Raw genomic sequence first — 26,630 nt, forward strand, 5'->3', positions numbered from 1 at the left:
TAGGTGTCAGCCACCCTAATTAGCTAACATTTTTACTTTTTCTTTTTTTATTTACTTTTGCTTTTTACACTTTTTTTCTTTTTGACTGTTGTGAAAGGGACAACTCCATATAGCTGTTGGAGCTGCCCCAACAGTCACAAATGTGACCGTTGCGTGCAGCTCCAACAGTCATATTGAGATGCACCTGTGGCTTCTTTTTGCATTATAAATAGGCCTTAGTGGCCCTTGTAAACATATTCTTTTTTGTGAGTGCATATGCAATAACAATGCTTTTGTAAAGCCCCTCTTGGGAACTTATGAATTGAAGTTCATTTTGTTTCATGTTGTTGTGCATGTGTATCCGTGCCTTCGTGCACTTGTGAGTGTTCTCCTTTGTGCCTTTGTACACTCTTTGTATTTCTTGTATTGTGGTGTTACACACAATCTCTTTTTGTAGAGATTTTCACATGGTATCAGAGCAAGGTTGTTTGGAGAAAGAAATTGGTGTGATTCTTCTCAATATCAAGTGCCTCGAAAAACGTGCCTTCAACTTTTTGGTGATTGGAGTGGAGACTCTTCTTCATTCAATATTTTAGAAGATTACTACAACAAGAAAGATTTAAAATCTTATTGTGGTACGTATTCTTTTCTTTCTTCTTTCCTCTCTAATGGGTGAGAAAGACTCCCATTTTTCTCTTGGTTTCAAGCTAAATGGCTCAAATTATCATGTGTGGGCCGGAAATATGGAAGCTCACATCAAAGGGAAAGGGCTTTGGGGTTACATTCAAGGCTCGATTTCGGAACCCGAGCCTAAAATTACTTTGGTTAAAGAAGGAGAAATCAAAATCCTTGAGAGAGATGAAAGAACTAATGCTCTTGAGGAATATAGTAGGAAACATGAGCAATGGGAAATGAAGAATTTTAAGATCTTGTCTTGGATTTTCTCTTCCGTTGAGACAAGGATTAATGCCAACATTATAAAATTTAAAAAGGCTTCTCAAGCGTGGGAGTATCTTGAGAAGATGTATACTTCTAGGGACTTGTCCCATAAGTATTATCTTCAAAAGAGAGTGTTAACTCTTGTTCAAGGTGATATGTCTATAAGAGAGTATTTTGCGGAACTCTCTTCAATTTGGGATGAGCTTGCCATGCTTGAACCCAAGTGGAGTGGAGAAGCCATAGAGCTTCGTCATAAGCAATTAGAAGAAGGCCGATTCTTCAATTTTTTAAATGGGCTAAGGCCCGAGTTTGAGCAAATAAGATCTTCTCTCCTATCCTCCTTTACCTCTCCTTCTCTTGAAGATGTCTTAACTAAATTAAGTGGAGAGGAAACCCGTATGAGCATTAGCAAGTAAAATCCTAGTGTGCTTGCAATGTCCACAAATCAAGAAGAATGTGATGGTGTTAATGCCGTTTCTAGACCCGGTAACAATTTAAGAACATATAGACCTCCTCATTTTAAGAATCAAAATCAATGAGGAAGAAGAGATTATAGCAAAATCTCGTGTCACTTTTGCAAAGAACCGGGTCATATCAAACCGGTTTGCCCAAAATGGAAGAAACTTCTAGCAATGACAACTACATCTCAACCATCCAAAGAGGAATCTTCAAAAGAAGCTCTATCTCTCAATCAAATTGTGGAGGCTCTTCAACCTCTTCTAAAGGGAGCTATTTCCGACATCGCCGTATCCACCTCTTCTCCTCCAGGTAAAACTTCTTGGCTCTTAGATTCGGGTGCATCCTTTCATATGACCCCAAACATTTCATCTCTTTCCGAGTATTCTAAAAATGTGTCACCTTCTTTTGTTTCGACCGCGGATGGTACTTCTCTAGAAATTAAGGGAATTGGAAATTTTAAAACCCAAAACTTCTTTATTCCAAAAATTAGACTTATACCAAAATTAAATTTAAACTTGCTTTCCGTTTCTCAACTCACGGACCTTGGGTGTAACATTCAATTCTCATCTAATAAATGTTTAATACAGGATCACCGGTCCGGGAGATTGATTGGGGAAGGCTCTAGGAAAGGAGACTTGTACTATGTGGACTTTCTTCAAATTCCTAAAAACACCTTTTGTAATGTGGCCCAACATAAAGACATAAATGTTTGGCACAAGAGACTTGGTCATCCCAACATTACCAAGTTATCCTATCTACATTTTGTTAAAGATCTTTGTAAAAATACTTTATCTTGTAATGATTGTATTCTAAGAAAAATGAGAAGTACACCTTTTGAACCAAGAGCTATGTTTAGTACTAAACCTTTTGAAATTATTCACTCGGATGTTTGGGGACCGGCACCTGTCATATCCAAAGGTGGTTTTGCTTACTATGTGATTTTTGTAGATGATTTCTCACGATATTGTTGGATACATTTTCTCAAACATAAGCATGAAGTTTGTTCATGTTTTAAAACATATCATATGATGATTAAAAATCAATTTAATAGTAATTTAAAGATATTTAGGACCGATTCCGGAGGTGAATATCTCTCTAATGAGTTTAAGAAATATCTTGAGGATTGTGGCATTGTCCATCAAAGATCGTGTCCTAAGACCCCACAACAAAATGGTTTGGCCGAAAGAAAGCATAGGCATATCATTGAAACCACTAGAACCCTTCTCATTTCCCAAAATATTCCTAAAAAAATTTGGGCCGAAGCGGCTCTTGCTTCCGTCTATCTTATCAACCGACTTCCATCCAAAAATTTAGATAAAATTTCTCCCTTTGAGATTCTATATGAAAAAGAACCTGATTATAATAGGTTGAGAGTTTTTTGTTGTAAGTGCTTTGTTCTTACCGATAAAAATGATAAACTCTCACCAAAAGCCATTCCTTGTGCTTTCCTTAGCTATTCGGAAACTCAAAAAGGATTTCGATGTTATGACTCTAAGAATGATAAATTATATGTTTCAAGGAATGTAACTTTTTTGGAAAATGATAGTGGTTTTGAAAAAAATGAATCTCATTTAGAAAATGCCGATTACTCCTTTCTTTTTTACCTTTTATCTAAGGATGATGATATCTCTAGTGATGATGAATCGACATATAATAGTGAAAATGAAATGGTTGTGATCAACAATAACTCTAACCCTTCTACCCCTCAAGAAGAAAATGTATCTAGAGAACCCATCACTTATTCGCATAAAGATAGAAGCACCTTTAAGAGTGCTATTGAACTATATAGTGAACCTAGTGAGACTATTTTCACTCATGATTCTCATCCTAGGAGAACTGAAAGAACTAGAAGGACTCCCTCTAGATTGGTATCTTTTGATTCTTTCTCTCCTAAATATCGAGCTTGTTTGAGTGTCATTCACTCTTATTTTGAACCAAAAAATTTTGGAGAAGCCAAACAATGTACTGAATGGAGAGAAGCCATGGAGAGTGAACTCAAAGCTCTTAAGAAAGCTAACACTTGGGAATTTCAATCTCTTCCCAATGACAAGAAAACTATAGGATGTCGATGGGTGTTCAAGGTCAAGACTAAGAGTGATGGTTCTCTTGAAAGGTATAAGGCTCGTCTTGTAGCTAAAGGGTACAATCAAGAATATGGGATTGACTATGAAGAGACATTTGCTCCAGTAGCTCGTATGGTTACTGTCAGATGTCTTATCACCATTGCTTCAATTCGAAAATGGAATATTTACCAAATGGATGTCAAAAATGTCTTTTTAAATGGAGATCTTAATGAAGAAGTTTACATGGATGCTCCACCTGGTATGGAAATCCCTAAAAATAAAGTTCTTCGTCTTCGTAAAGCTCTTTATGGACTGAAACAAGCACCCAAGGCTTGGCACGATAGGTTTAACAATGTAATGACTGAAAATGGTTTCACTTCATGCTATAATGACACTGCATTGTTTGTTAAGAAATCTGATGCAGGGATTGTTATATTATTGTTATATGTTGATGATATGTTAATAACAGGTGATGATATCAAAGGAATCAAGAGCATTAAATCTATTTTGACTTCAAAATTTGAAATGTCAGACTTAGGATTTCTGACATATTTTTTGGGAATTGAGGTTGCCTATTCTCAGAGAGGCTATTTTTTGTCTCAAACTAAACTTGCTTGTGAGATTCTTGATAGATCAGGAATCACAGATGACAAGGTCTGCGAAACTCCTGAAATAGTAGGTTCGAAGATGAAGATTGATGATGGGATTCTCTTAAAAAATCCCACACCTTACCGGCAACTGGTTGGATCCCTAACGTATCTCAGCATTGCCAGGCCTGATATTTCTCATGCAGTACATGTTGCTAGTCAATTTCAACATGCACCTACTACAGTCCATATGAGCGTCATCCTTCGCATCATCAGATACATAAAGGGTACAGTAAACAAGGGAGTATTTCTATCTTCTACGTCTGAATTAAGTTTAATTGCTTATACTGACTCTGATTGGGGAGGTGACACAAATAACCGTCACTCCACCACTGGTTTCTGTATTTTTTTAGGTAAATCATTAATCTCTTGGAGATGCAAGAAGCAACAAAAAGTATCGCTTTCATCCACCGAAGCTGAGTATAGAGCCATGGCATCTACTACCATGGAGATTGTTTGGATTCGCAACTTGTTGGAAGATATGAATATTCAAGTTCAAGGGCCCACAAAATTATGTTGTGATAATAAAAGTGCAATCTACATTGCCAAAAATCACACATTTCATGAGCGCACGAAGCATATCGAGATGGACTGCCACTATGTTCGTGAAGAATATTTAAGAAAAACCATTGACCTTCCTTATGTTACATCAGAATATCAACTGGCAGACTTCTTCACTAAGCCGTTGTGTTCTCCAAGATTTAACTTCCTTCTTGGCAAACTTTCGGTCGTGACACCCTAAGTTTGAGGGAGAGTGTTAAAATATTATGTCTCTTTTAACTGTAAACTGAAATACCCATCAGGGGTATTTCAGTCCTTTTACTCAATAGGTGTCAGCCACCCTAATTAGCTAACATTTTTACTTTTTCTTTTTTTATTTACTTTTGCTTTTTACACTTTTTTTCTTTTTGACTGTTGTGAAAGGGACAACTCCATATAGCTGTTGGAGCTGCCCCAACAGTCACAAATGTGACCGTTGGGTGCAGCTCCAACAGTCATATTGAGCTGCACCTGTGGCTTCTTTTTGCATTATAAATAGGCCTTAGTGGCCCTTGTAAACATATTCTTTTTTGTGAGTGCATATGCAATATTGTAAAGCCCCTCTTGGGAACTTATGAATTGAAGTTCATTTTGTTTCATGTTGTTGTGCATGTGTATCCGTGCCTTAGTGCACTTGTGAGTGTTCTCCTTTGTGCCTTTGTGCACTCTTTGTATTTCTTGTATTGTGGTGTCACACACAATCTCTTTTTGTAGAGATTTTCACAGAGAGCTCATTTTGAGCTCTCCAAAAGAGACGTTGGATTCCAACGTCTCTTAATATAGCTGTTGGACTACGGTCCAACAACATTTATTATTATAGCTGTTGGACTATAGTCCAACAACATTTATTATAGTTGTTGGACTACAGTCCAACCGCTATTTGCACAGTCAAGTTCCAACAGGAACTTGACTGGATCAAATATCTAGTTTCTATTGAACTAGATGCTAAAAAAGAAAATAAAGAAAAATAGAAAAAGAAAATAATAAAAGAAAATATAATAATATTAAATAATATATATATTACAGTTTACATTTTAACACTCCCCCTCAAACTTACGGTACAATGAGCGAAAGTTTGTCTAAGAGGAAGTGAAATCTGGGAGCAGCGAGAGGCTTGGTGAAGAAGTCTGCTAATTGATATTCTGATGTAACATATGGCAGATCAATGGTTCCATGTAAGTATTCCTCTCTGACATAGTGACAGTCCATCTCAATGTGTTTAGTGCGCTCATGGAATGTCTGGTTGCTTGCAATGTAGATCGCACTTTTGTTGTCACAGCACATCTTTGAAGCTTGCGTTGCTTTAGCTCCCATATCCGCTAGCAATCGTCTGAGCCAAACAACCTCCATAGTGGTGGTTGTCATGGCTCTGTATTTAGCTTCGGTGGAGGAAAGAGAGACTTTCTGCTGCTTCTTGCACCTCCATGAAATTAAGGTTTCACATAGGAACACACAAAAACCAGTAGTTGAGTGTCTATTATTGGGATAACCTCCCCAGTCAGCATCAGTATATGCAATTAAATTTAATGAAGATAAAGCAGACAAGAAGAGTCCTCGTGAAAGAGAGGATTTTAAGTATCTAATAATACGCAAAATCGCTCCCATGTGCACGGAGGTGGGAGCATGCTGAAACTGACTGACTGTATGAACCGCATGAGTTATATCTGGCCTAGTAATGGAAAGATAAGAAAGAGCTCCAACAAGCTGTCTATAAGGAGTAGGATCATCAAGAAGTTCTCCATCATCAATTTTCATTTTAACATTGACAACTTCTGGAGTGTCTACTTTCTTATCATCTGTAATTCCAGACCTGGAAACGATATCAAGAGCAAATTTATATTGAGATATCAAATACCCCCGAGGGGAATAAGCAACTTCAATGCCTAAAAAATATCTTAATAAACCTAAGTCAGTCATTTCAAAGTGAGTTTTAAGAAGAGATTTGATATTTGCAACTCCCTGTTTGTCGCCTCCGATGATGATCATATCGTCCACATAGAGAAGAAGAATAATAATTCCTGCATCAGATTTCTTAACAAACAAAGCAGTGTCAGTTAAACAAGGTTGAAAACCAATATCATGCATAACATGACTAAATCGGTCATACCAGGCTTTTGGAGCCTGTTTAAGACCATAAAGAGCTTTTTCTAGACGAAGAGCTTTACCCTTAGGGATACTAATACCAGGTGGGGCTTCTATGTATACTTCTTCAACGAGATTCCCATTCAAGAAAGCATTTTTGACATCTAATTGAAAGATAAGCCATGTTCTAATGGAGGCCAAGGCTATTAAAGTTCTAACAGTGGTCATACGGGCCACAGGAGCAAATGGTTCTTCATAATCGATGCCATACTCTTGGGCATATCCTTTTGCTACTAAACGGGCCTTATATCTTTTCAGGGTCCCATCACTTTTGGTTTTGACTTTGTATACCCACCTACAACCTATAGGTTTCTTACCCGGAGGAATATCTTGTATCGTCCAAGTATTGGCCTTTTCTAGTGCATCCAATTCTATTTTCATGGCTTCTATCCATTCTATATGATTTTTTGCTTGAGAATAGGATGATGGTTCAACATATGATTGTATTAATGTAATGGCGGCCCTATACGTGGGTGAAAAAGATTCATAAGACACAAATTTTTCTGGAGGTTTAGAGATTCTAGACGTTCTTCTAGGTGATACTTCAGAGTATTTTTGTAATGCACATGGAAGATTTTGCTCTCTACGTCTGGAATATTGTAGACTAACATCCCTATGGATTTGGTCTTCATTATCATCATTTTCAACAACAATAGGACTTTGATCATTGTCAAGGTCACATCCAACATCACATTCATTGGATTTTGAAGTTGGATCAATTAAAAATGAGTATTTAGTGACATCCTTGGATTTTTCAAATTCAAAGAAGCTTTCTTTTTCCAAAAAAGATACATTTCTTGACACATATAATTTGTCATTTTGAAAATCGAAACACCTGTAGCCTTTTTTATTATCAGCATATCCTAAAAAGGCACATGAGATTGCACGAGGAGAGAGTTTGTCATTTCTGTTGGTGAAAACAAAACATTTGCATCCAAAGACTCTTAATCTAGAATAATCTGGAGTTAAATTAACAAGTTTTTCTATTGGAGTTGTATTCTTTAATGAGGAAGATGGCATCCTATTAATGAGGTAGGTGGCAGTTAGGACCGCTTCAGCCCAAAAACTTTTTGGAACTTGATTTGCAATTAGCAATGTCCTAGTAGTTTCCATAATGTGCTGATGTTTGCGTTCGGCTAGGCCATTCTGTTGTGGAGTGTGTGGACATGATCTTTGATGTGTAATACCATGTAAATTGAGATAGTCTTTGAATTCGTTGGACATAAATTCTCCCCCTGAATCAGTGCGAAAAACAGAAATATCATTTTGAAACTTATTTTTAACCATTTTATGAAATATTTGGAAGTTAGCAAAGACATCAGATTTATGTTTAAGAAAATAAATCCAAGTATGTCTAGAAAAGTCATCAACAAAAAATGACATAATATGTATAACCACCTTTGGAAATAACTGGTGCGGGTCCCCAAACATCCGAATGTATTAACTCAAGTGGTCATGAGGAAACAAAAGTTCTACTAAGAAATGATAACCTTTTCATTTTGCCAAGAATGCAGTCTTTACAAGAAAAATTTTCAGAATTACAAATTTTTCCAAACTTGGAAAATATTGAATTTTAGACATATGAGGATGGCCAAGCCTTTTGTGCCATAAATCCAATTCTAATTTCTGAATATTATAACAAAATGCATTCTTGGGTAATTCCAAAAAGTCCATGTAATAAAGTCCTCCTTCTCTATGGCCTTCCCCAATCAGCTTCCCTGACTGGCGATCTTGTACCCAACAACCATGAGAAGAGAAGGAGATATTACATCCATAATCAGATATTTGTGAGACAGATAAGAGATTCAAATTAAGTTTAGGGATATATCTAACTTCTGGGATAAAAAATCTTTTGGATTTTTGAAGATTTTCAAAACATCCTATTCCTTTTACTTCGAGAGATGTGCCATCGGCTGTAAAAACCTTTGACACACTTGAGTTATTTTTAAGACATTCGGATAGACTATTAACATTTGGGGTCATATGAAAAGAAGCACCAGAATCTAAAAGCCAAGTTACCTGGACCGGAGAAAGATGCAACTGCCGCTCCAGTTGAGGCTTCGATTGAGGAGGATACCCCTTTGAGAAGAGGTTGAAGGATTTCCATCAGTTGAGCCATAGACACAGGTGCATCTTGATCTTTTGACTCAGATTCAACAGATGCAACTCTTTTTTCTTCTCTTCTTTTTAACTTTGGACATTGAGGCCTATAGTGCCCCGGTTCATGACAATGATGACAAATAACTTTTCTTTTATCAAAGTCGCCGTTTTGCCTTCCAAAATGAGGCGGCTTGTAAGTACGAGTATGATTCCCCGGTCTAAATACAGCTAAACGGAGTCATCATCAACTTTTGGAGTACTTTTTCTAAGTCTATTTTCCTCCATAGTGAGCTCTTCTATAGTATCAACAATAGAAGAAATTTTTCCACGATGTAAAAGGGCCGATTTGGTGGATTCAAACTCCGGCCTTAGACCATTCACAAATTGATAGAAATGTTCCATATCGAGTTGCTTTTGGCGAAGCTCGATGTCTTTGGCACAATGCCATTTGGGCTCAAGAAGAGCCAACTCTTCCCAAAGTTCGGACAACTCATTATAATATTCTCGAATAGTTTTATCTTTTTGAGTCATTGTCCGAACTTTATCTTGTAAATTGCATACATGTGTAATATCTTTAAGGGAATACATGTTTTTGAGGTATTCCCAAGCCTTATCGGCATGCTCAAACTTAGCTAGACTAGAGCATTTTTTAATGTCTATGCTATTGATGAGCCATGACATAATTTTTGCATGCCCTATCCTCCATTCTTTCCATTTATTTTCATAAGTGGCTAACGCCTTACTCTTCTCTTCTTCCGTTAGAGGAACCTCTTTATCACCCTCTTTCTTGGTAAGAGATAGTTTAGGTTCCAAATCGGAACCATCCACAATACCCCATAAACCTTTTCCCCAAATGTGGTGCTTCATAATCGAAGCCCACATTACATAGTTAGTATCATTTAGCTTCATAGGAATGATGGTGATCTTATCATTGTCATCCATCTTTTACAAGGGTAAGAGAGGAATAAATAGGAGGAGAGAGAGAGAAAAATAAAAAGAAAAGAAAAAGAGTAGACAAAGGAATAAGAGAGGATACAAAACCAAAATTTTTTGTAGCACAAGTTCGCCTTTCTTCAAACAAATCTTCTTGAGCCAAGAACAAGGTGAAGAAACACCGTTTGTAAATGTGGCACGGAAATCGAAGCGGAAGCACTTCAAGATCTAAGGATTTCGTAGCTCTGATACCATGTAATGAAATGGTGGTCTTCAACAAATGCACAAATAACTCACAAACAAGTGTCTATTGGAGACACTACAAGCATGACCCTTGAAAGGGTATAAAAGGAAGAACACTTGAAAAATAAATAATAATAATTTATTCATGAACAAAATGCTTAAGAAGCATGGTTATTTACATTGAAGGGGTTCACCCCTATATATACAAAAAAGTGGGAGAGAGGAGAGCTCATTTTGAGCTCTCCAAAAGAGACTTTGGATTCCAACGTCTCTTAATATAGCTGTTGGACTACAGTCCAACAACATTTATTATTATAGTTGTTGGACTATAGTCCAACAACATTTATTATAGTTGTTGGACTACAGTCCAACAGCTATTTGCACAATCAAATATCTAGTTTCTATTGAACTAGATGCTAAAAAAGGAAATAAAGAAAAATAGAAAAAGAAAATAATAAAAGAAAATATAATAATATTAAATAATATATATATATTACAGTTTACATTTTAACAATAGGACTGGCCGACCTACGTACATGATTACGATCATGTACATGGATCAACCAGAATATTGTCCATGCGGTACAGGTCTGGCAGACCCATGTACATGATTAAGATCATGTACATAGTATATGATTGTTTTGGTCTGGCCGACCCATGTACATGGATCAGCTAGCATGTTGTTGATATGTATTCTTCAGCTTAGTCGACTCATGTACATGATTTTGATCATGTACATGGATCAACTCCAACTGTGGCTTAACAATTGGACCAACTTTGTATGGTTTTGCCATGGCAGATACACGTACATGATTGTGATTGGATTATGTATTTTCTGAATTAATACATAAACCTGATCCTGATTTAATCAGTTTACAATTGTGCATATCATACACATGAATCTGAAATTTATTTGATGTTTGCATGACTATGATCATATGCATGTTTGGTTGATTATGCATAAAATTGATCATGAATAGTATGTTATTCAAGCATTATATTCACATGCGTATGTGCTTCACTTAATGTGCATTCATTTTGTTTGTTTTGAATATGCATTGTGAGCATGTTTGTTCATTGAAATTTTGCAAGTTGCATAAATTATTTTCTAGATGTGTTTGTGGCCAGATATAAACTACTATGGACCATGTAGGCCAAGAGCACGTGCTGCTCTAATTGATGTTGATTCTATTTATGCATTGCAAAATTTATTTCTGAAAATTATTGGTTTTTCAAATTTAATTATATTGTTAAATTGTGAGGGTCAGAGCACAAAATTTGTTGGTTTTGCATGTTGATTTGCAAATCGGTTCTTGTGCAAACAAATTGAAATTTATTTAAAATAGTAAAAAAGACCAAACAGTATAATTAATCACTTTTATGATGTCCTTTATACAGTGTGAGAATCTTGGATGGCAGTCTTGAGGGACCGTGAGGATACTAAAACTCAATGTGTGATTATGCTCCTGAACCTGATATGGTGGTTCACCTCCCGACCACGGTTTTAGGGAGATTCCAACCACTTTGCCTGGGGGTGGTGTTGTTGACTCAAGTGTAGTTTTTGATATACCAAGAAAGTGGCATCAATGGTTAAAGATTTTCATAGATGTCTCAGCATCAGGTGAGGATTTCTAATTTTCCGATGGAAGGTGAGCATTTCTGACGTCAGTCGAGGAATAAGTGTAGAACCTAGTAATAAAATACAAACTGTGTTAAGCTATAACTAGAAACCTAACTTGGACTTCAAAAATTTGTGAATTGTAAATTAAAATTATGTGCATTTAAATAGGAACATACATGCAAAAGCAATTCTGATAAATAACTTAATAAGTTATTCATGCATATTTTATTGTTCAGCATTAGTTTATGCATTATGCATATTTGTTTTTGCATGATATTTGGTTGAATGCTTGAATAGTAAAGTAGTTGTGGTAAGTTAATTGCTTGTGATATTCCTCTGAAATTTATGCATGAATTTGTTTATGTTATTTTCTTTACTGTTTGAATTTTTAGAGAAATTTATACGAAGACTTAGGTTCTTACCTGTTTTCTTAAAACTGTTTTACAAGCACAGATGCTCAGTGATGTCTCAGACCAGCTAGCTGGAGACTTCAAGAGTTGTGACTGGTGTTCTGGATTCTGACAGGATGGCTCAAATTGGCATAGACGATTTTGATTTATAATTTATTCAATTAATAAAGTTTGATTTATTTCTTCAGTTGATTCAATGCACGATATGGTTTGTGGTTTGGTATATTAAATTAGTGATGCTTTCGATCCTTGTGCGAGTTTCCACAATTATTTTAAAAAAAAATCTAGTATTTTTACAAGGGTTAGTTGGGGTCGTTAAAAAGTTGGTACCAGAGTCATGCATTGAATTACTTGAAATTGTTAGAACCATCACCAGAAAGTCACAAACTCGTACTCTAGAAGTGGTCTCTTCGTCACTGGTAGGAGTTATCTTGTGAATTTTAACTGCAGGGATAAATATATTTAAATCAATGTGTGATTTAAATTTTTTTGCTTGTTATGACTTTTATATCAATCCTAAGGGGGTACGCTTGATCAGGGATACGAAATTACTAATAAATTTTATTTAATTTGTATTATAGATGTATGCGCATACTCGTGCTTCTTCCAACACTCCAACTGAGACAAGAGTGGAGAGACTTTCTTATGAATGTCAATACTTTGGCGGTGTGACCTACACATGTTCAGGCGCAGACGGCGCAGCCGACGACATGTGTCTACCTCGCATCAGTTACTGTGAATACTAGTGCGATCACGTACGAGAAATTCTTGAAGCTGGACCTGCCAACTTTTTCAAGAAAGGCAGCCAAGAGTTGGGTCGAGGAGATAGAGAGGGTGTTTCGTGTCCTCCTTGTGCTGGAGGACAGGCAGACGAATTTTTGCATGTATCGACTGAAAGGCGATGCCAAAAAGTGGTGAGACACCCTACGTCGGGTGAAGTTTGATAGAGTTGAGAGTATTCCTTGAGAGACATTCGGAGGGGACTTCTTGGAGGCGTATTTTCCATCCTATGCTCGGGAGCGCATGCAGCACCAGTTCCCCGAGTTCGTGCAAGGGAACATGAGTTTGGTGACTACGCTACCAAATTCTGAAGCTTAGAGCAATACTGCTCAAACCTATTCGCAGACGACAAGGCGAGGGCTGCAAAGTACGTAAGCGGGTTGAAGGACGGTCTTCAGGTTCGTGTCATGACGAGTTTGAAATGAAATGGGGATCTTCGAAACACGAGCTTTGATTAACAAGAGCAAGTGTCAAGAATGACACTAAAGCATAACCCTTAAAAAGGGTATAACTGGAAACAAAATAAAAATAAAAATGTATTCTTTATTGATATGAAAAACCAATTGCTTAAGAAGCATTGGAGTAAAATACAAGAGGGGCTGCACCCCTTTATATACACAGCTGAAAGAGGACTCAATAGAGCTGTTGGGCACAGTCCAACAGCTCTATTAAGAGTTGTTGGACTGTGTCAGTCCAACAGCTCTATTGCTAGTCAAGTCTGGACAGGACTTGACTAGCAACAGTCATTCTAGTTCAAACTGAACTAGATGACATAAAAACAAAAAATAAAAATAAAGGAAAAAAATACAGAAAAGAAAGAAATTAAAAATGTATTTATATATATATAATAATATAATATTATTATATATACATATATGTACAGTTTTACATTTTAACACTCCCCCTCAAACTTACGGTACAATGAGCGAAAGTTTGTCTAAGAGAAAGTGAAATCGGGGAGCAGCGAGAGGCTTTGTAAAGAAGTCTGCTAACTGATATTCTGAAGTGACATATGGCAGATCAATTATCCCGTGTAGATATTCCTCTCTGACGTAGTGACAATCCATTTCGATGTGTTTGGTGCGTTCATGGAATGTTCTGTTACTGGCAATGTAGATCGCACTTTTGTTGTCACAACACATTTGTGAAGCCTTTGTTGCTTCAACTCCCATGTCAGCAAGCAGTCGTCGGAGCCAAACTACTTCCATGGTCGTGGTTGCCATGGCTCTGTATTCAGCTTCGGTGGATGAGAGAGATACCTTCTGCTGCTTTTTACACCTCCACGAGATTAATGATTCCCCTAAAAAGACACAAAAGCCAGTGGTTGAGTGTCTGTTATTGGGATCACCTCCCCAATCAGCATCAGTATATGCAATTAAATCAAGAGAAGAGGAGGAAGATAAGAAAAGTCCTCGTGAAAGAAAGGACTTGATGTATCTGATAATACGCATGACTGCTCCCATATGAACAGAAGTAGGAGCATGTTGAAATTGACTTGTTGTATGAACAGCATGTGCTATATCTGGTCTGGTAATGGATAGATAGGAAAGTGCCCCGACAAGCTGTCTGTAAGGAGTAGGGTCTGCAAGAAGTTCTCCATCATCAATCTTCATTTTAACATTAACAACTTCTGGAGTGTCAACTTTCTTATCATCAGTAATACCAGACCTGAAAACAATATCAAAAGCAAATTTAGTCTGAGATAATAAATATCCTCTAGGAGAATAAGCAACTTCAATGCCTAAAAAATATCTCAACAAGCCCAAATCAGTCATTTCAAAATGAGATTTAAGAAGTGTTTTGATTGTTGCAACTCCCTGTTTATCGCTTCCGGTGATGATCATATCATCCACATAGAGAAGAAGCACAATGATCCCTGCATCAGAATTCTTAATAAACAAAGCAGTGTCAGTTAAACAGAATTGAAAACCAATATCAATCATAACACGACTAAACCTATCATACCAAGCTTTTGGTGCTTGTTTAAGTCCATAAAGAGCTTTTTCTAAGCGAAGGACTTTACCCTTAGGAATACTTAAACCAGGAGGGGGTTCCATATATACTTCTTCAACTAGCTTTCCATTTAAAAAAGCATTTTTGACATCCATTTGAAAAATAGACCATTTTTTGATAGAAGCTAAGGCAATTAAGGTTCGGACAGTAGTCATACGAGTCACCGGAGCAAAGGTTTCTTCATAATCAATCCCATATTCTTGGGCATAACCTTTGGCTACTAAACGGGCTTTATATCTTTCAAGAGTACCATCACTCTTGGTTTTAATTTTATAAACCCATCGACATCCTATAGTTTTCTTCCCTGGAGGAAGATCTTGAATATTCCATGTAGAAGCCTTTTCAAGTGCATCTAATTCAGCTTTCATGGCTTCTATCCATTTGATATCATTTTTTGCTTGAAAATATGTGGATGGTTCTTCATATGAGTGAATTAATGCAATAACTGCCCTATATGTGGGTGAGAAAGACTCGTATGATACAAACTTTTCTGGAGGCCTCGAGATTCGGGATGATTGTCTAGTTGGAATGTTAGAATATTTCTCAAGTGCACATGGAGTATTAGACTCTTGTCGCCTGGAATATTGAATACTAGTATCTCTATGAACTTCTTCATTTTCAACATTAAGATCAATAATTTTGTGATCATCATCAAAGTTACAATCAAGGTCATATTCATCAGATGTTGATGTTAGATCTAGCAAAAAGGAGTACTCAGTGACGTCTTTTAATTTTCTAAAATCAAAGAAGCTCTCCTTTTCAAGAAAGGAAACATTTCTAGACACATATAGTTTATTATTTTTGAAGTCAAAACATCTATAACCTTTCTGGTTTTCAGCATATCCTAAAAAGGCACAGGGAATCGCACGAGGGGAAAGTTTATCATTTTTGTCAGTAAATATGAAACATTTGCACCCAAATATTCTTAATCTAGAGTAGTCTGGAGAAATGTTCATAAGTTTTTCAATGGGAGTGATATTTTGTAACGAAGAAGATGGCATCCTATTAATGAGATAGGTGGCAGTTAAGGCAGCTTCTGCCCAAAAGTCTTTAGGGACTTGATTTGCTATTAATAAAGTTCTAGTGGTTTCTATAATATGGCGATGTTTTCGTTCTGCCAGTCCATTTTGTTGAGGTGTATAAGGACAAGATCTTTGATGTGTGATGCCATGCAATTTAAGATAATTTTGAAAATCTGTGGATAAAAACTCTCCCCCTGAATCTATGCGAAAAATAGTAATATCATTTTGAAACTTGTTTTTAACCATATTATGAAAAGTTTGAAAGTATGAAAATACTTCAGACTTATGTTTGAGAAAGTACATCCACGTATGTCGGGAGAAATCATCGACAAAAATAACATAGTAAACAAATCCTCCTTTAGAAATTACTGGTGCAGGACCCCAAACATCCGAGTGTATTAATTCAAGTGGTCTTGAAGAGAAAAAGGTTCTGTTCTAAAATGGTAATCTTTTCATTTTGCCGAGAATACAATCTTTACAATCAAATGATTCAGAGTTACAAAATTTCCCTAGATTTGGAAAATGTTGGATTTTGGCTATATGTGGGTGACCAAGTCTCTTATGCCACAGTTCCAACTCTATTTTTTGAATATTATAACAAAAAGCTTTCTTCGGCATTTCCAAAAAATCCATGTAATAGAGCCCTCCTTCTCTATGGCCTTCCCCAATCAGCTTGCCTGACTGGCGATCCTGTACCCAACAACCATGAGAAGAAAAAGAAATATTACACCCATAATCAGAAATTTGAGATACAGATAAAAGATTTAAATTTAATTTGGGAACATGTCTAATTTCTGGAATAAAAAAATTTTTTGTTTTATAAATTTTTTCAAAATTTCCTATTCCTTCTATTTCAAGAGAAGTCCCATCAGCAGTAAAGACCTTTGACACACTTGTTTTATTTTTAACACATTTGGATAGACTTTGATTATTTGGGGTCATATGAAAAGATGCACCAGAGTCAAGAAGCCAAGAAATTTTACCTAAATCAGAAAAAGATGAGGCTGCTGCGCCGGTTGAAGCTTCAGATGAGGAAGAGGCACCTTTGATGAGAGGCTGAAGAATCTCCATTAGTTGGGCCAGGGAAACTGGTGCATCCTGATCTTTAGGCTCCGATCCAGCAATTGCAGCTCTTTTTTCTCTCAGCTCCTTAAGTTTGGGACATTGTGGCCTGTAGTGTCCTGGTTCATGACAGTGATGACAAATAACTTTCTTCTTATCATAGTCACCATTTTGTCGGTTAAAGTGAGGAGGCCTATATGATCGAACATGATTCCCTGGTCTAGACACGGCTAAAACGGAATCATCTTCAATTTTTAAAGAACCTTTCCGGAAACGATTTTCTTCCATTGTTAACTCTTCAATAGTTTCAACAATAGAAGGAATTTTTCCCCGGTGAAGTAGGGCCGATTTAGTGGTTTCAAATTCCGGCCTTAATCCAGTGATAAACTGGTAAAAATGTTCAGCATCGAGTTGTTTCTGACGAAGCTCGATGTCTTCGGCACAATGCCACTTTGGTTCTAAAAGGGAAAGTTCTTCCCAAAGTTCGGACAACCCATTGTAATATTCACGAATAGTTTTGTCTCCTTGTGTCATCATTCGAACTTTTTCTTGGAGGTTGCACACGTGTGCAATATCTTTAAGGGAATACATATTCTTAAGGTATTCCCATGCCTTATCGGCATGATCAAATTTGGCAAGACTTGAGCATTTTTTAATGTCAACGCTATTGATAAGCCATGACATTATCTTCGCATGAGATATTCTCCATTCTTTCCATTTCTTCTCGTATGAGGCAATAGCCTTGATTTTCTCTTCTTCCGATAGAGGGACCTCTTTATCTCCCTCCTTTTTAGTAAGAGATAGCTTAGGTTCCGAATCGGAACCATCCACAATCCCCCATAAGCCTTTTCCCCATATATGGTGCTTCATGATTGAAGCCCATGTTACATAGTTCGTATCGCTTAGTTTCATAGGCATGATGGTGACTTTATCATTGTCATCCATCGATTACAAGGAGAGAAAGAATAGGGATAGAAGAGAAACAAGAAGAAAAATGAGAAAGAAAGAAAAAAAAAACAATACAACAAGATGTGAAATCTTCTCCAATGAAGTGATAAAACACTTCTCTTCAAGTGGCGAACACTTTTGCAAACGGGCACGAAAACCGAGGCAGCTTTTCCTCAAGATTTAGTACTTCCGCGACTCTGATACCATGAAATGAAATGGGGATCTTCGAAACACGAGCTTTGATTAACAAGAGCAAGTGTCAAGAATGACACTAAAGCATAACCCTTAAAAAGGGTATAACTGGAAACAAAATAAAAATAAAAATGTATTCTTTATTGATATGAAAAACCAATTGCTTAAGAAGCATTGGAGTAAAATACAAGAGGGGCTGCACCCCTTTATATACACAGCTGAAAGAGGACTCAATAGAGCTGTTGGGCACAGTCCAACAGCTCTATTAAGAGCTGTTGGACTGTGTCAGTCCAACAGCTCTATTGCTAGTCAAGTCTGGACAGGACTTGACTAGCAACAGTCATTCTAGTTCAAACTGAACTAGATGACATAAAAACAAAAAATAAAAATAAAGGAAAAAAATACAGAAAAGAAAGAAATTAAAAATGTATTTATATATATATAATAATATAATATTATTATATATACATATATGTACAGTTTTACATTTTAACAGAGTTGTCCTACTACGTTTAATTATGTGATCGAGTTTGCATCCATCCTGAACAAGGAGTCGGAGCAATTCAAGGGTGGATTGCAGAAGTACGGAGATAACGGCAACAACAGTGTTCAAGGGGGTGCGCTACCAGTGCCAGCAGTCGGGTCACGTAGCGTAGTACTGTCCAAGCAAGCTGACAGCTCAGGGCAGTCAACAACAGCAATAAGCGTAGAGGAAGACCAACGAGAGAGTCTACACTGCCACGGTCACCAAGCAGGGTGATCAGGCCAACCTGATCGAAGGTATTCTCGTAGTCATTGATCATCTTGCTCATGTTATATTTGATTCGGGGAAAACCCATTCATTTATATCTTTGTCTTTTGCTAGACTGTTTGACCTCGTACCATCTAGTTTGGAGAAGACTCTTGACGTGATGTCTCGGATGGGCGTGTCTACTCGATATAGGAAGTATCTTCTTGTAGTTCAAGTAGTTATCGAGGGGCATGAATTGTTTGCCGACCTAGTCATACAAAACATGACTTTTTATGACATCATTCTGGGTATGGACTGGTTGTCCATACATAACGCGACTCTTTTGTGTCGAGGTAAGAAGGTTTTGTTGGAGCGTCCTGACTTGTCTGCGTTGGTGTTTCAGGCGTCTAAGCCTGTGAGTGAGGTGAAGATCGTCTCGGTTATGAAGATCTCGAAGTGCCACAAGTAGGGATGTGTGGTGTTCTTGGCCAGTGTGTCCACCACGGACAGTCAAGAGACACCCTTGAAGCAGCTGGACAAGGTCTGTGAGTTTTCGAATGTCTTCCCAGAAGACTTACCGGGTTTGTCACCTCACAGGGAAATCGAGTTCTCGATTGTGTTGGTGCCTAGTATGACACCAGTGTCATTCCAGATGTAGAAAGAAAGGACCTGACGCATGAATGACCGAAGTCTATGTAGTCAAAATCTTTGTGTTATATTAGTTCGAAGAGAAGACTTAGTTGTGAATGCCAGAGTCATGCCAATCTCAACTTATTTTAAAGTTCGAGCTAGGTTGGAAAGGTATTTTGAAGAACATTCCAACACTTGAGAATTGTCCAGTAAGAACGGATGCAACAACCTTGATTCATGGGAGCATGGAAGCCTTATTTTGTTCGTAGGATAAGCAACGCATGTGTACGCTGAATATCATGAACATGCGAACATAAAATACTTGTTTTATTTTACGAGATATTGGGGCATGCAAACTTGAAATCTCGCACGAAGACTTTGTTGAAATTGAGTTAAAGCAGGGATGCATAAATATGCGTCTTTAAATAAATAATAGCGTAATTTAAAGTAAGCAAGAGTACGCAAAATTGCGTACCATAAATAAATGTGTGCATAATTGAAATAGACCAAGAGTATGCAAAACTACGTAGTCTGAATAATTATATATGCATATAGGATACATATATATATTAAAGCAGAAGTATGTGCACATAACAGCGCGACGACAAGTAAATAGCATAGAGCAGGGCTCAGTGTGTGAAACTATGCATCGAGTTAAGTAAATTGCGTAAGCAGAGTCTGGTGTATGAAATCGCACATCGAGTCAAGTAAATTGCGTAAACAGGAGCATGTGCACGTAATAGCATGACGACAAAATAAATAATGTAATTTAAATGGGACAAGAATACGCAAAACTGCATCCTTAGGTTAAAAATATGTGTGTGTGTGTGTATATATATATATATATATATATTTGATGTAAATATAATACATATATATCAGAAATATTTCGCTGTCATCATTGTATAAAACTTTCTCCTACCTTGAAGATGGTTCGTATTTCTAACGATTCTGAGCATAGGTTTTTAAAAGCTCATGCCTCGATAAGCATGTTCCGTTCATTCCGGCGATGTGGTGCGCTAAAAGGATTTTAGCGTACTACGTAAAAAATGATGTTAAAATCTTATATTAGCAGAAGAGGCGATGATTGTGTCACAGGGATCGAACTTGAACCCAGTTTGAGTCGGGACCAATATAAGTCGAGTCAGGCGCAACAAGGCATAAAAAGCATCAGTTTGGTTCGGTAGAGAACCAAGTTGACTAGGTTTGACCAAGCTAGGCTCGGTACCACAAAAATGGATCTTGTTGAACCCAGCTTGGCTGAGCCAAGTAAGAGGCAGCCCGAGGCTTCCTCTTGACCAAGCCAGAATCAATTTAAGAAAACCGAGCCAAGCTCGGGACAAGGGTGAACCAAGCTAGGCTCGGTGCTAGCCGAGCTCAACTTGGTTGCGCCTGACCAAGCAGGTCAAGGGGAGGGCAAGTAGGACCGATCGGGCTGACTCGGTGAAGCCGAGTCAAACTCAATGCACCCGAGCCGGTCTGGGGTACTGGGCTGAATCGGGCTGAGCTCAATGATATCTGAGCTTAGCTTGGCTCGACCAAACTCGAAACAGCAACAACACTAGAAGTTGTTGTTGCTCGAGCGCAACAAAGGGGACGGGGGAAGAGGGTTCGATTGTCAGGATGAGCCGGGTCTGGACCCCCAATCGAGACACGATCCTCCTACTGAGGGAACTAAGGAGGTGGTTGGGGAGGTGGGCAGGCCTCCAACCTATTTCTTCACCGGAGATTGCAAAGAGGAGGGAGATGGGGTATGGAGGTGGGATGGCCCACCTAGGTCGCCTTTGGCTGAAAGGGAGACACGGGGTGGGGAAGAAGAGGATGCATAGGGAGTGAGAGTCGGTGAGAGGGGGGGCGTATAAAGTTTTTCATCAAAAACCATGGGTGGCAGGTTTACATAGAGTGCGTATGGCGATGGTGGGGTGTCGGCTAGGTGGTTTAGATCTGAGTTGGATCCAACCTTGATCCAAACCTCCATCTCTTAAAAAGGGGCGATTTATGGGGGTTGTTCAAGGGATTGGGTTGGGTCCATTGGGACCCAACTCAATATATATATATATATATATATATATATATATATATATATATATATATATATATATATAAGGTGTTTTGATTCGGATTGGGCTAGGTCCATTTGGATCCAACTCAATCCTAATTATATATATCTATTACATATATATACATATATATAATTGCATGGAGTGTGGTTTGGATTTGAATAAAAATCCAAATCCATTTCCAAAACTTATGTCTAGGTTATATGCATTGAATTTAGATTGGATTGGATCCATATTCGGATTCCAATTTCCAATCCAATGAAGCGGTCTTTGAGTTCTGAGTTGGTTTGGGTCTAAATGGACCCAAAAGCCTTATTGTCTTATGTGAGATCCATCTTGGGTCGTGTTTGAATCTCGGATCCAAACATAAGCAATCATGTATATATACATATATAATAAGGTTTTCACATGTTTTGAGAATTGATTTATCTTTTTGGATCCAATTCTAGACCTGGAGTATTCATAAATTTGGATCTCTTTCGAATTCAACTTGTTTTGAGATTGGATCTATCTAATGGATCCAATCCTAAGCCTTAAGACTTTGAGTAATCTGGATCTCCTCCGAGACCCAACTTGAAATAATTCTAAGCGCGGACCGAGTCCATTGAATGAGTCCTTGTTATGATGTTTCATAATTTCAGATCATATACCGGATCCAAAGTTCCAAACATAATTTAATTAGGAGATTCAATGGATACTACCTATGTCAAATGTATGACTTGAACTGGGTTTCATGAGGGTCGATCTTCATGGATCCCCCATCGAGATCTAGATCCAAAAGTGTCTAAAAAGCTCGTATAAGTTAAATAACTTGATAAACATTCAAAAGTTCATCGAAGAATAACTATGGATGAATTTCTCATAAAAAGTACCGAGAATAATCCCTTATTATTTCTGAAAATCCAGAAAATTCGCGGACTTTAAGCGATATGTATCTTATTTTGGCCCGACCGATATGGGTTACAATACAATACTTACAACCCTAGTTAGTTTGATTAGAAATATTAACCAAGTGGTTCCAACAAGGAAGTATCTCTGAAGCATGAGTATATCTTGTTCTCTGAGCAGGAAGTATTCACAAGCTCAAGCACAAGAGATTATCATTCTCTACAAAGAAATATATCACGAGTTCGGACATACTACCAACAAGCTTCCAGAGTTTATAAACCCTGGAAGAAATAACTATAAACTAATCACAAGGGGTTAAACAAATGTTTTACAAAAGGTTAATAACAGAGTACCACTTCCACGTTCACAATCATCTGACCACGGATTTGGTGACAGGGTCTCTGAACCTGTTGAGTCCAAGTCTTGATCTGAACAAGCTGATGCAGACAAGTTATTTGAAGAGGCATCTGTAGTAGCATCCGTATCCATTCCATTATCTCTGGCTTTAGAACTCATTTCATAGTTGCCTGCACCTGAAACAAAGCTCTGGTTTTCATTTGAGTCCTTATTTAGTGTCCTATGACAAGTGTCAGAATCAGAAACAACCCATTTATTTATTTTACTGGTTTCAAGCTGATCATGAAATTCAGTTATATTACCACGATCAGATACAGGTCGCTGTGCTTCTTTAACAGGACTGTGATCAGGACCAGCTCCAGAAGGATCCTGGTCTGCAAATGAACAGAAAATAGTAAGTTTTTCTTTATTGCTTTTAGAGATTGCATAAACTTGCAGCACACAATAAAGAATCACCATGTGGCTTGACAATAATATCAAAGGTCTCCCCTGGTGCCTTCTTGTCAGAGAAATCACCTCCTTGTGTTTCACGCTCTCTTGCCGATACCTGTTCGTGCAGCATGCCTGGGTCTGAATTAGTGAAATCAACATCCTTTTCCTTGCCATGATGATCATGATGTACTTTACCCAAAGAATCCACTCCATTGGATTGAACCAAGAAATCCTGCTTGCTATTAGCAACTTGTTTTGCACGTACTTTCTTGGTTCTTTTCCCTGATGCAAGATTTTCATCAGGATGCACATGTTTATCATTGCTCAATCCTGGCGCAAAGTAATCAATGAAGTTCAAAGAATCCTTTTGAAGGTGACAAATTTCTTTCCCTTTAACAGATAAATCAGAACAACCTTCATCATCTTTAGTAGTAGCGTCATAGACAGATTCCACATTAGAGTTTATGCCCTTCTCTTGAGTTGCCATAGAAGTTAAAGCACAATGAGTGCTGTCATGCATCTTTGAAGATGCTTGTTCAGTGTGGCTGTATTTTGCATTTCTGATCGAAGAAGATAATAATTGACTATTTGACATGGATACTTCTAAATCCACATTCTTACTCTTTCCATGAAATCTTTTCTCTTTTTTCTTAGTGCCATCAATACGTGTTCTCCTGTCATTTGTTGGTTCAGTATGCCCATACCCCGATAATGAGACATTTGGGACAACAATGCTGTCAACCTCAACTTGAGAAACAGTAAGTCTTTCTGCCACAGCAGCTTCAGTCGTCTTTGATTTCTTCCTTTTATTATCTTTAGAAACCAAATCAACCTCAGCGCCAACAGCATGAAGCTTTTCTGGGGCGGCCAATTCATGTCCGTCTATATCTACTCCCTTTGTAGATGTCAATGTTTCACTGTCGGATTTTGTGTTTCTCATATCAGCCTTATTAGATTTTGCAGACAAATTGTTTTTTTCCAATTGTTTCCTTTCAATGCTCTGACTTGTAATATTGTGATTATTATCAATAATATTTTGGTGATCACAGATTGAAGGATCATCACCCAAAGAATGCTTTTGGCGATTCCTAGTTGCTTTTGGCTTCTTCCTTTTTTCCTCTGTTGCAGATTCAGTGTTTCCTGAGGGCTGAACAGTTTGCAAGGGTTTTAACCCCTTCTCATCATTCATTCTCTCTGAATCAGAAAGTTTTGATTCTCCATCTTGTGAAATATTTTTATTTCCATTAGCCAGATTAGTCACATCAACACTTTTCCTCAATGAAGCCTGAGAACCTTTTTCACTACATCTACCCTCGACAACTTCAAAACTTGAACTCAAAATATCATGCCCTGCTTCATAAACCTTCAAAACACTCTTTTTCTTCTTTTTCACCTTGACTAAATCCCCAGATGATGTGCATTCCCTGTTGAGATCCTCAAAAGGAGTGCAGTTTGACTTGTCATCCTCTTCAGGGTTCCAACGGGCAACCTTTTCTAATTCAGATTTTTCCATAGTTTGGAAACCATTGACTGCTTCATCCTCTTTGAAAGGTCCCTTATCCAATTGTATGACAGAGCCATATTTTCTCTTTCTCCTTCCCTCTTTTTTGGTACCAGAGATAGGTATTAATAGCCCTTCCAATATGCTATCATCATGTGGCTCGAGGCGATCTCTGTTCCGTTTCTTAGACTTGGGTCGTGCTACAACTGAAGATATGGTCCTCTCGTTCAAATCTTGGCAGTTGACTTCTTGTCCATCACATCTGCTATACACTTTCAGGTTCAAATCAGTATCACGATTTTGTGGCTGATTGAAGTTTACAACATTTTTGTTGCCAGATATTGATGCTTTGTGATCTGAAGTTGGATATTCTCCAACCAAGTGAGATGCTTTTGAAGCTTCTCCTTCAATACCACCTTGAAAATTTTGTTCAGTAAGAATAAATTTTGCATTCACTAAGTCAGAACTTTCAGCACATGGTGGTTCATTATCAGGGCGACTTGACTCATTGGGTACATGTTCAAGCAAGTGGCTCTTGCAGAAGCCACCTATACCAGTTGAGCAAAGAGCCAGCTTGGAGGCACCTTCCATATCCTTAGGTTCATGAATGGCAGAACCACCCAACCTCCCTGAGGTCTGATCAATTTGTTTACAAATAACTGCCTCCAAGCTTTCAGGTTGCGGAACCTGGGCATCATCAAATTGTGGTGTAGAAAAGTCCCGACCTGGATCTTCTTGATGTTTAATCATACAGAGAGTCAAAGCATCCATGTGAAGAAACCAAGTCTTCATCTGTCCATCAAAAGCACTCTTAACAAGCATAGAATCTGATAGATTGTAAAGGAATCTTTTGCGTTTCACCTGTGTAATGTGTTGAATAAATTGTTAGCATTGCAACTGAAGATGCTTCAGTCATTCAAACTGCATACTCTCAATCAAGCATGAAAATGCACTGAATAGTTTTTTTTTCCTTTTTGAGAGAGAGAGAGACCTTTTGAAATTTTATTGTCTAGGCTCTTAAATCCATTTTGCTTTTTTTTTCTTTTGGATAGCCAAATTGGGCACTGCTCCCAGTGGAATTCAAACTTGAGACCCCTATAAACTGTCACATGGACTTGCCAAAGAGACCATATGCACCCGCATCGACACAACGCAGGTGTGGCACCGGGTGCAGCTGGATCGAGTCCAACCGCACCGGGTGTGGTCAACATTTTTTGGGTGTGGTCAACCGCACCCAAGGTTATAAAGGTCCAAAACTGGACTCAGACAACACTGACAAAGTCTATTTTTGTTCTTCTGTTGAAAAGTATAACATGAAAAGAAAACAAAAAAAAAAAGACATAAAGAGAGTCAAGGCACATTTCGGCCCCTCCCCTCTACCGTGCTCCTCCACCCATGATAGAGATGAGATCCCCATCCAGCGAGGCTCTCTCTCTCTCTCTTAATGCCTCGCCCTATAAGGCCAGGTGTTGACACACACCTAGCCCTGTAGGGACAGGAGTGTTAAAATATGTCGTATGGATATGTATATGTACATCAGGGGCTTTTTAGTCATTTCACATCATGTAATAGGGACAGCCTAGTAGGGCTGTATAGACTTTTTAGGCTCTTTATTTTCTGTATTTTTTATTTTTTGACTTTTACAGTCAATATGATTGTTGGAGCAGTCCAACTAGCTGTTGGATTGTTCCAAACAGTCATATTGAGTGTTGGAGCAGTCCAACTAGCTCTTGGATTGTTCCCAAGAGTCATATTTATGACCGTTGAAGGCAGTCCAACTACTAGCTGGTCTGCCTCACTTTTTCTCTCCTCTTTGGCTCTATAAATAGAGCTCTCCCTTGTATGAATATATGATTTTCTAAGCATTGTTGTCGTTCAATACATTTTATACTTTAACATTGTGTTTTCTTTGTGACTTGTGTTTGGTGATTATCTCATT

The 26,630-nt window shown here is 37.8% G+C and overlaps 1 protein-coding gene across 1 annotated transcript in view; it reads right to left on the reverse strand.

Annotated features, from left to right (window-relative positions):
* Positions 1-26,630, reverse strand: part of LOC149829726 (uncharacterized) — a 75,548-nt gene that overhangs the window by 27,659 nt on the left and 21,259 nt on the right. The window contains exons 3-5 of the mRNA XM_090016071.1: positions 23,215-25,552; positions 23,061-23,132; positions 22,755-22,934 (exon numbers count right to left, since the gene is read on the reverse strand). Of these exons, the coding sequence (XP_089872197.1) occupies positions 22,755-22,934; positions 23,061-23,132; positions 23,215-25,552 (2,590 nt within the window). The remainder of the gene's footprint in view (positions 1-22,754; positions 22,935-23,060; positions 23,133-23,214; positions 25,553-26,630) is intronic.

Source organism: Nuphar pumila, chromosome 8 (genome assembly GCF_984573655.1).
Source record: "Nuphar pumila chromosome 8, dmNupPumi1.hap1.1, whole genome shotgun sequence".
In the NCBI taxonomy this organism is placed as follows: Eukaryota; Viridiplantae; Streptophyta; class Magnoliopsida; order Nymphaeales; family Nymphaeaceae; genus Nuphar; species Nuphar pumila.